At 50.8% G+C, this 11,145-nt stretch overlaps 1 protein-coding gene across 1 annotated transcript in view; it reads left to right on the top strand.

Annotated features, from left to right (window-relative positions):
* Positions 1 to 1,421: 1,421 nt before the first annotated feature.
* Positions 1,422 to 11,145, top strand: part of Il6r (interleukin 6 receptor) — a 47,523-nt gene continuing 37,799 nt past the window's right edge. The window contains exon 1 of the mRNA XM_041656480.1: positions 1,422 to 1,718. Within this exon, the coding sequence (XP_041512414.1) occupies positions 1,634 to 1,718 (85 nt within the window). The 5' untranslated portion in view covers positions 1,422 to 1,633. The remainder of the gene's footprint in view (positions 1,719 to 11,145) is intronic.

Here is an 11,145-nt window from a genome sequence, read left to right as displayed (position 1 = left end):
ATGCTTGCCTCGAACTCTGGATCTTCCTGCTTCAGCCTCCAGAGTGCTGGGACTACAGGCCAGTATGCCACCATGGTAGGCATGCCACCACACCCACCTGCAACCCATATCTACCGGTGGGGAGAGAAGGATTGCTTGGGTTTTGTTTGTTTGTTTTTCGTTGTTTTTAAGACAGGGTCTCCATGTGTAGACCGGACTGGCCTCGAACTCACAGATATCCACCTGCCTCTGCTTCCCAAGTACTTGCACCACCACAGGGAGAGGGGGACATGACTGAAACAAGGGCCATCCAATCCAGTCCCATTGTCCTGGGCATGGATTTGGTTCTGCCATTGCTTAAGTGCGGTTCACACCGACAGTGTGGATACATAGGTCTGTGGCCTACGTATTGGATGTTGTCCTGCCTTATGTCTTATTTAGGGGTTCAGTCAAGACACACCTGTTCCGATTGCCCCATGGACTCTAGTCAGTCTGAAGCCCAGAGTGGAAGAGCACATGCTAACACACAGGTGCAAGTCCATGGACCTCTTGTCTAAATTTTATTTTCACTGTTTTTTCTTCCCTCCGCATTTGCATGTGAAGCTGTCCCCGTGGCTTCAAGCTCTGTGAGGAACCTGGCCGGTCCTGGTAAATACAACGCGCCAGTTCCCTTCTGTCCAGTCAAGTCAAGAGGGAAGCCAAGGCCCGACTCATTGAGTACTTGGGGTTCAGGTACTTAGAGATGGTGTCTCCAGGAATCTTCATCATGGGCTTTTAAAAAAATCTCTATCTTCATGGGCCTAAGTAAAACAAAACAAAGCAAAAACAACACACACAACAACAACAACAATTCTATCTAACAAGTGAGAAAACTGAGACGCCCGGATTCAGAATTGTAATCTTGAGGATAGTGGTCCAGGTCTCTGTTTCGGACTCCAAAGCTCACACTGCTTGGTTGCTTCTGCAGCAGCCTTCAAAGGGCGGCTGGAAGGCGAGAGGAAACCTTTTCCTCAGATAGGTCTCGGATGCCTAAATCTTCCATCAGACCAATTAAATCACAGCCTCTGGGGTCGACGCAAACATCGGTGTCTTTCCGGACTCCCCATAGAGATTGTGAAAGCACGGGGAAGTGGGTGCTGCCCCGCGCTCTACTTTAACCGCCAGAGGCACTTAACCTCCAGAGTTCTGTTAAGGAAAGCAAAACCTAAACCCCAAGAGCTATTTCCCCTGCGCGCTCAGCGTCACGAGCTGGGGAGGGGCCCTGGTGGGGGTCCCTCGCCCGCTCGGCTCAGGTGTGGCGTGGCTGCAGGAAGTTACCCCCTTTGGTAGCCCGGAGCGCTGGGCGGTTGCGCCATCCAGTCCGGCTTTCGTAACAGCGAGACGGGGCTGTCAAAAGGAGCTTCTGCACCGGTTCCTCAAATGTTTCGCGGTTGCCAGGACGGTCCGCTGCTCCGCGTCACGTGCGAGTGGGAAGTCGCGGCCACACAGAGCTGAGCCGCGCCGGGCCGAGCGCTCGCTCGCAGTCGGAGCTGAGTGCGGAGCCCAAGGCGGACGGCTACAGCTCTCGGTGCCCCAGCCGTCCCCTCCCCCGGTCCCCCTCCCTTGGCCTCCTCCTCCAGTCCGGGTTGCCGAGCCGCCCGGCGCAGAAGGAAGCATGCTGGCCGTCGGCTGCGCGCTGCTGGCCGCCCTGCTGGCCGCGCCCGCGGTCGCGCTGGTCCTCGGGAGCTGCCGCCCGCTGGGTAAGACAATCTGGATCGGGCAGAGAGGGTGTGACATGGGCTCGTTCCGTGGGCAGCGAGAGCCCACGCGGACGCAGGGTGCCCGCCCGGGGCTGGCCCACCTGTGCGGACGCGGTGGTGGTTCGCGCGCCCCCTGCTGCGTCTAGCACCTTTGGCTGCCCGCTCCTGTCTGGGCAGTTGCCTAAAGTCTGACTGTGTACAGGACTGTGTTTTCCCGTAACCTGACTCTGGTGTCTGGTTCCCAGTGTCCCCATGTGTCTTACTCAGTTACATCCCGGGTCACTCCGAAGGGAGATACCCAAAGGGCGCGCCCTAGCGGAGTAGTAGTCCCTCTGGAGAGTTCTTTGTGCCACTAGCTCCGTCCTCTTTAGCTGTGGCACCTCGCTTGACTCTCAGTGCCACTGCTTGTCGTGTCGTGTGTATTGACAGTGACCTGATTGTGAAGGGTCTGACATCATGGGTCTGAGTCACGGGTGCTCCCGCCTCACTCCTTAGCCAGTACTAGCCCTGGCACGCAGAATGCCAACACCCACCCCCACCCCAATCCTGTGATTGGGACCTTTTGGAGCTGAGCACCCGCCCCGCCCCATCCCTTCCGGATAAGCGGGTAGACCAGGCACAGGGTAGGGCTCCGCTTCGTGGCACTCTGGCTCTAGGGTCTAGGCCTTTCTGTGGGCTCTGGCTTCAGGCCTAGTGGCCTGCCTGGTGTCTTCTGGAGGAACTGGTCGACTGTCTCTCTACTCGTTATTTTAGGGGCTGAGGACTTCTGCGAGGTGAGGACATGGAGTCAAGGGTCACTGGGGAGATTTCCACTGTGCTGTTTGTGGAGGACATATTGTTAGTTGGTTCTCTCTCTCTCCTCTCTGTCTCTCTCTCTGAAAGGCAGAACTTCACACATGCTCGGCTTGGCACCACTGCTTATGTTTTTTTCTTTCTTTTTAGGCCAGACTGGCCTCAAACTTGTGTCTCTCCTGTCTTCATCTCCTGAGTGCTGGGATTTAAAGGCATGTTACACCCCCACGCGGCTCTACACATATTTTTAATCCTCTACTGGATTGACATAAAGCTTTGAGAGGAGCCTGAGGTGCAGAAGGTGCGTCGGGAAGCTGTCAGGCCAGTTGTTGGATCCCCAGCCCTTCACGATTCAGCATTCCCTAGGTCCCTAATACTTCTCATTGTTGAGCTAGACCAGCAGACAGAGCTGAGGGCATTTGGGGAAAGCCGAGCAGCACTCTCATCTGGCGGGATTCTGGGGCAGAAGGCACAGATGGAAGAGAAGGTCCCCACTTGGCTTCTTGTCGTGCCAGGCAGGACTGAGGCCTTCTCTTGTGTCCTGGTCTTGGGAGAGCAGGATTGGGCCCCTCTGCCTGCCTCAGTTTCTATTTCCCCGCCCACCCCAGCACCATACCATTTCCCTTTGTTCCTGAGGAGTCACAAGGCACTTGGGGGCCCAAGTTGTTTTCCTGTGGTTTGGAAAGGACCCCCAAGAGTGGGGTATCTTCTGACCTGAACAGCCTTTAGGAGGCAGAACTGGGAGTCTGTGGAGGAAGTGAAAGCTCCCATCTCAGAAGGAAAACGCAGAGAAGTACCAGCCCGTCTCCCACACCCACACTTGCTCAGTACAGACCAGAGTGACAATCAAGAAACAAGCATCAAACAGGAAGTGTGGAGCAGATGACTGAGATGTTTGGCTTGGGAGAAGTGAGGCCAGCTGGGGCTGGCTCACAGGGGAAACCCATCGGTGGGATTCAGTCTCCCTGCTAGGGCCTGCCAGAACGCCTCAAGTGTTCTGCTACCTAGGTAAGGTCCTGGAGCACCTGGGATTGAGACTTCCGCTAGGTCAACATTTTAGGGACTGCTGGCTAAGGACAGTCTGGGTATGGGTGGCTTCAGTTCCCTTTCCTTCTGCAGGGCAGGAAAACACACAGCCGCATAGAGGCCTAAGTATCTAAGCCACCTCTCAACTTCTGAATTCCCTTTGGAATTCCTCTTTCTGTCCATAAAACCCACCTGCACTCCTATCAATGTTTTTTTCTGAAGAATACTATTTTTTCTAGCCTTGGATTTTGACTAGGAAGGATGAACTTTTGTAAAAATGACAATTAAAACTTTGTTGTTGTTATTGTTGTTGTTTTGGTGTTGTGAGGTAAGGTTTCTCTGTTGTATAACCCTGGCTGTCCTGGAACTCACTGTGTAGACCAGGCTAGCCCTGAATTCAGATATCCACCTGCATCTGCCTCTGCTTCCTGAGTGCTGGGATCAAAGTTGTGCACCACTATATGCAACCCAAAATGACGATTCTTGATCCTTGACCATTCATTGAGCTTGTATCAGAGTATCAGAGAGTAAGCTCTAGATTTTTAAAAATCAAACTGTTGCTCGTGATTCACTGCCAGGGTTGAGAACATTTGCCTACATGGTTGAAGAGCCGAGTAAAGGCTCTCCCTCCCTCAGAAGCCTCTCCCCACTTTGGCTCTCCCTCCCTCAGAAGCCTCTCCCCACTTTGGCTCTCCCCCCTGTTTATTCACTGATGCACACACTTTGGATTCCCTTTAAAGCCCTTGGGGACTATATGAGATCCGTCATTCAGACTCCACCCTAAAAGGATGCTGAACATGGCCAAGAGCAAATCCTGGAGAGAGATGGTTCAGTCTCTGACTTGAGCACTGGGTACCAACTCTCCAGGGACACTGTCTCAGGAGGCAGCTAGACAGTGGGACCATCTCTGACTGGGACCCTAGGGCAACAAGAGCCTGCCTGTTCTCTGCCTCATCTGACCCCCATCAGACTGTAAACAAGTGTGGCCCTTGCTATGTTACATAAGCAAAGTAACCCCAGAGTTCTGGCTGCAAACGCATGTTCCCTCCCTCTGCAGGCCTTTCATCTATCCCTGCAGGCCTGAGCGCCACAAACCCAGTCACCAGATTGAATCAAGGGCTAAAACTGTCTCAGATGGGCCAGTGGCCATTGGTAGCTATTACAGTCTAAGTTGATAGAAAAGTCAAATGGGCAGGTGGAATGGCTCAGTAGGAGAGAAAAGCACTTGCTAGCAAACCTGATGATCCAGGGACCCAGAAGGTAGCATTACTCCCAAGGGCTGTTTCGCTGGCTTCCACATGGGTACTGTGGCTTGCTAATGCACATAAACAAACAAACAAATGTAATTTTTTAAAAAGCTAATGTATAGTGGCATATTCCCCTAGGCCCGGTACTCAGGAGCCAGAGGCACGTGAATCTCTGTGAGTTTGAGGTCAGCCTGATCTACAAAAATTCAAGAAAGAGAAAAAGTGATCTCTAGATGTGCTTGATGGTACAATTCTAGCATATAGGAAGTTGATGCAAGAGGATTCCAAGTTCTAGTCTAGCCTAAGCTACAGAGACAGAAACGGGGGTGGGGTAGGGGGAGGATTCTTAAAATAAAAAACAAAACAGAACAAGCCTGGACTTCTTCACCACCACTCATTTTCAGTGCTGTGGTCAGCGGTGACCAGCATGGCTTTGCAGGGCTAGCGGTGGCCAGCATGGCTTTGGGGGGCTAGCGGAGGCCAGCGGTGGCCAGCATGGCTTTGGGGAGCCAGCGGAGGCTAGTGGTGGCCAGCATGGCTTTGGGGAGCTAGTGGTGGCCAGCATGGCTTTGCGGGACTAGCGGTGGGGCTGCTCATGAGCATACCCATAATCAAGGAAAGTGGACTGGACAGTGCGGGCTAGAGAGCTGTGCAGGGTCTTCCACAGCTCTCTGCTACTCTTGTCCTTCGGCCTTGACCCTGTCGCTCCTCCACTTGAGCTCTCTGTTTTTGTGATGGCCGAGGCTTTGGAGCCAGGCAGATGTCACCCCACGATAACTATATGTGGCTGTAAGGTTTGTTTATTTTTATTTTGTGTGTATGAGTGTTTTGACTGCTTTTTTATCTGTGTATACACGAGTGCCCTGATAGGCCAGAAGCGGGTGCTGGATCCCCTGTAGCTAGACTGACAGACAGTTGTGGGCCCTCTGGAAAGGTATCTAGTACTCTAAGCCACTGGACCGCCTCTTCGGCCCGAGACTTTGTGTTTTCATCTAGGAAAAATAAAGATAGGGAGATAGATAAAATTGGATTTGGAGAGGTCTGGAGGGATGCTCATCACTTAAGATCACTTGTTACTCTTGCAGAGGATCAGGGTTTGGTTCCCACCACCCACATGGTGGTTCATATTTATCTATAACTCCAGAATCCAGGGGATCCAGTGCCCTCTTCTGATCTTCTCAGGCACCAGGCATGTATACGGTGTGAATACATACACACAGGCAAAGCATTCATACATGTAAAATAAAATAAATCTTAAAAACAGTGAAAAATGGGTTGTAAACCTGGGTGTGTTGTGAATGCTTTCAACCCTAGCATGTAGGAGGCAGAGGCAAGGCCAGCTTGGTCTACACAGTGAAATCCTGTCTCAAAATGGCTTACAGACTTGGCCTGCAGGTTCTGTATCCTGACAACCCATGTTGAAGGTACCAGAGAGAGAAAAAACCTGTATGTTTAGGATGTACACAGACTTTTTCTCTCATTATTCTTTAAAGAACACACGATGCCCACTGTTGCCCTGGCATTTACACTGTATTAGGCAGTGTAAGCACTCGAGAAATGACGGGAAAATAAGAGTATGTGCCGGGCTACCCATAGTGACTGTGTCATTTTGTAGGTGGTCAAGAGCATCCTTGTGTTTTGGTATCTGGGAGGATGATGCTAAAACCAGTGGCAGTCCTGAGGACCACTGCTGCCTCGCAGGTGGCTATGAGGATTAAATGAGCTAAGTCAGGTGCTACACAGTGTCCAGAACAGTCTCTAGTACAGACTGAGTGCCCAAATGTGTGTGACTAAGGATCCATTTATTCTTGAATGTAGTTTGAATTCCTACTGAGTTGCAGTAACTATTATAAGAAGTAAGATAGAGCAGTGAACAAGACAGACAGAGCACTCCTGGCTCACTGGAGCAGCCTCCTGGCAGAGTGACACGGGATAAAAGTGGCAGTGACTAATGTGGAGGGCAGAGGTGCAGGGGAGCTGTGGGACTGTGCATGGCAGGTAGGTATAGGATGGATGCAGAACTGGTACTTTAACGGGAGTCCCCTGACAACATATCTCAGTGGATGCCAGAAGGAAGTAGGGAGATATTTAGAGACTGTGTGCATCCCCCAGACACCAAATCCAGAATCTGGAGTCAAGTCTTGATTTCTGTTTTATTCATTTATATGTTTTGCCTGCATGCATGTCTGTGCTACACTGGCACGCACGGTGCTCAAAGAGGCCAGAAGGGACCATCGTAGCCTGAGAGGCCAGAAGGGGCCATTGGAGCCTGTCGAGGACCGGCCTCTACAAAAATACTTCTTACCAGGGTCGGGGCATGGGAATTGAAGAAATATAAGTAAAGAATATAAAGAAGTATAAAAATTAACAGGACAGAAACCATAGAAAGTATCGGGAGGGCATTCCAGTGACTGAAATCCTGAAATTCACCCCCCATTTATTTTTCCACAGCTTTTATATTAAACATAAATCGGGGTGGGAGTGGGTGGGGGTAACAAAAGACTTTATTAACATACTACAAAGGATAACTCAGGCAGTCAATGGCTCTATCACTCTGAGACATCAAGTCATTAGCATTCTATTGTCCAGGTAACAAAGCTGTTCTAGGTCACAGATTCTGAAGACCGGCCTTCCCTTGGTGACCTCATAGTAAAGAAGGAGGAGAAGTGTGTTTGCACAACCCTGACCTCCCATCAGGAGGGCATGGACTTGCTAGAATGAGCTATCTTAATTTAAAAGAACAGAGCAATCCCCTCCTGAGTCGGGATCTGCCACTGTGCTTGTCAATCGCCAGACCAGCAGACAAGGTGGAAATGGGCCTGCATTTTTCGGCCTCCACAGGAGCCTCTGGAACTGCAGTTACAGATGACTATGAGCCATGGGTGTTAGGAATCAAATCCTGCTCTTCTGAAAAAACTACCTCTTTTTAGAGACAAGGTCTCACGATGAAACCCTGGCTGTCCTGGAACTCTCTGTGTAGACCAGGCTGACCTCAAACTCACAGAGATCCTCCTGCCTCTGCCTCCTGAGTGCTAGGACTAAGTGGGAGGAACTCTGATCAGGGAGCTATCTTTCTAGTTCCGGCTTAGACGCTTTAGCTGAATTCTCTCCACTCTGCCTGTCCCTTGCGGCTTCTAGCCAGTGTGCTCCAGAGGCCCTGAATGCAAGCTGTCTCCCCAGTGCCTGTTCCTTCCCTACCTCCTTCCAGAGAACCATTATTTGGTCTTCCGATAGTGGCTACAGTAACTCTGGCACGGAGTGGCGATTTCATTCAAGAAACTGTCGGACCCTTGCACACAGTGGGAGTTTATGGGAGTGGAGCAGCAGCCAGCTCTTGCCTGGGCAGGGTAGCTACAGCAGCAGGCGCTGTAGGGTGAGTTGATCGGAGGCACTGAGACGCCTATAGCAAGCCAGGAAAGGATGCGGAACCAGGGCTGGTGCTGTATCTTTGCGATCTCAGTACTTGGGAGGTAGAGGCAGAAGTGCAAGGCCTGCAGAGGCTACATGAGACCCCCATGGTGAGGTGGGGGAGAGATTGGGAGTGAGAGAACGACTGTGGATGCTGAGAAGGAGTCGGCAGCTTGGGAAGGAAACCTGAACTTGAGAGCCGGCTACAGGCAGGTTCCTCCTCCCCCCACCTCCTTTTTCTTCGTGAAACAGGGTCTCTCTGTGTATCCCCCTCCCCACCCACAGACTGGTCCCGAACTCACACAGATCTGCCTCTGCCTCCTGAGTGTTGAGATCACATGTGGGCAGACTCTAAACTTTTAGACTTGCCCAGCTCTACCTGGATGACGGTGGAAAGAAGATGGTCCAGAGGACTGAGCTGGGAGGCACTGGGGTTTCCTGTTCAGAGGAGACAAGATCAGGGAAGACCGAGAGCAGGACAGTGTGCCCAGGAGTGGAGTGCTTCTCATTCAACACGCCTGGAAAACCAGGCAGGATGACCGGGCTTGACCAGTGGATTTAAGAGCAGGTAGGACATCGGTGGTGACTTCAGCCTGTAGGGCTTTGGAGGCATGGTGGGAACCAAAGACAGGCAAAGAGACAAAAGCTGGTCTGGCCAGCTCTTTTGAGATCTCAGAGAGTACTTGTTGGCTAAACTAGACAGAGGAGTTTTAAACAGACTGTTGAAATGTGTGTGCTTGTACAAGTTGATGGGAAAGATCTAGAGACCACATAGTCGAAAATAGTAAAGACAGGTGGACAGTGTCCTTGAGTAGGCAGGAAGGAGAGAGCCACCCAGAGAGACTAAGAAACTGACCCACAGGGGGCTGGAGAGATGGCTCAGAGGTTAAGAGTACTGGCTGCTCTTCCAGAGGTCCTGAGTTCAATTCCCAGCAACCACATGGTGGTTCACAACCATCTGTACTGAGATCTGGCGCCCTGCTCTGGCGTGCGGGCATACATCGAGGCAGAATGTTGTATACATAATAAATAAATAAATATTAAAAAAAAAAAAAGAAACTGACCCACAGTTATACAGCAAGGATGTGACAGACCAAGGTATGTGTGCTGCAGGCAGGTTCACAAGCACATATGTGCGCATGCGTGTGAGAGCATACACAACACACATGTGGAAGAAGTCACAGACATTAGATGTCTTCCTCTAATGTTCTCCAGCTTAGTTCTTTTGAGACAGGGTCTCTCAGAACTTAGCGCTTCCCAGCTGAGTAGACTGGCTGGCAGCAAGCATAGGGAGTCTGCTTGCCTTTGCCCTAGCCCCTTTACCTTCTCTTGGATTACAGACGCGTACCCTGTGCCCAGCTTTTTACGTGAGTGCTGGGGACCTGAAGTCCCGCTTGTGAACCAGCTTTACTGACTGAGCCATTCCCCAGTGCCCCTTTTATTGTATGTATTTGTCAACAATCTCAGGACACAGGGACAAGGTCACCTCTCTTCCCAGTGTCCTCATTCTATACTGACTAGTGTGACCAATGTCCCCTTCCTGCCCCTAGAAGTTTCCACTGCCTTCTCCTAAGAGCTCCAGGCTGTGATGCGGTATTAGCCAACCCAGTGTAGTCTCTCTCTCTCTCTCTCTCTCCTCCCCCCCCTCCCCGCCACCACCCCCTCAGTATCCGGTCACACCACTTTATCTCTCTCTTCCATCTCCTGAGTTTTAGGCTCGGTCATCCAGGAGCCTCTGGGGACATCACTTCATACCTTCCAAGACACAACAGTACTTTCTGATACAGACAAGACTGCAGGCTCAGCGGCTGCTGATCTTAGATCCTGTTCTGGTAGGAGGCGGAAGGCCATGGTGTGAAGGCTTTGTCACACAGTGGGGAAAGAGGCAGAAGTGCAGGAGATGGTCATCGCAGCTCACAGCAGCTCATGTTAGTAGGATTAGGTGTGTTGTGAAGGCAGAGGGCTTCACCTCAGACATCGGTTGCTATCCTCACAGCAGCCATTCAAAGTGACAGCAGTCGTGGTTTCCACTCTGAGCGGGAAGAGCCGTGTGTCCTTGCTGTGGAAACCAGGACAGCCTTGAACTTGCGATGATCCTCCTGTGCTTCCTAAATCTGGGGTTACAGATGTGCACCACCTAAACAGCCCGTCCCCTCTGCAGATGGAAGCTGGGGCCTTGCTCACTTAGGGCAAACACTCTGCCAACTGAGCTATGTCCCCACACTCATTTCCTTTGGTGGACACCATACCACACCCCACCTCGCTGCTGCAGACAGTGTTGTGGGGAATAACTTTGGCACCCTTCATTCTTCAGAAGCACATCCACAGGATAAAGTTCTCCAGGGTCAAATGCCATGAGTTTTGTAATTTGAGGGAGGGGAAGTTGTGCCAATTTATATTCCAGCAAAACACTTGCCAGAATGCCATTAAAGTGACCCCAGCCAGGTGTGGTGGTGCACGCCTTTAATCCCAGCACTCAGGAGGCAGAGGCAGGCGGATCTCTGTGATTTTGAGACCAGCCTGGTCAACAGAGTGAATTCCAAGCCAGCAGGCTATATGGAGACCCTATCTCAACAAAACAAAACAACAAAATCAAATAAACAAATTAAAAATGACCTCTGCAAAGAACAGTGTGTCTGTGTAGGGTTAATTTGCACACAGCTTCTCCAAGAGAGGCTGGATGGGTATTTCTCTCTGAAACAGGCATTTAATAATTTGCATAATCTGCCTATTTATACTATTCAGTTTTTACTGAGCTGTTGATCTTTCTCGTATTGTTTACTGACGCTCTTACTATAAAAAAGAAATTAGTCTCATACTATTGGTAAATAGTCTTCTATTGTTTTGATAGCGAAATTGGTTTTTTTTCATACATGTTTGTTTTGCTTTGTTTTATTTTGTTTTTGAGACAAGGTCTTCCTGTGTAGCCCAGGCTGGCTTCAAATTCCCAAGCC

This window comes from Microtus oregoni, unplaced genomic scaffold (assembly GCF_018167655.1).
Source record: "Microtus oregoni isolate MIOR12 unplaced genomic scaffold, Mior012 000007F_ref0000211, whole genome shotgun sequence".
NCBI lineage: Eukaryota > Metazoa > Chordata > Mammalia > Rodentia > Cricetidae > Microtus > Microtus oregoni.
This window is presented reverse-complemented; position numbering and strand designations above follow the sequence as displayed.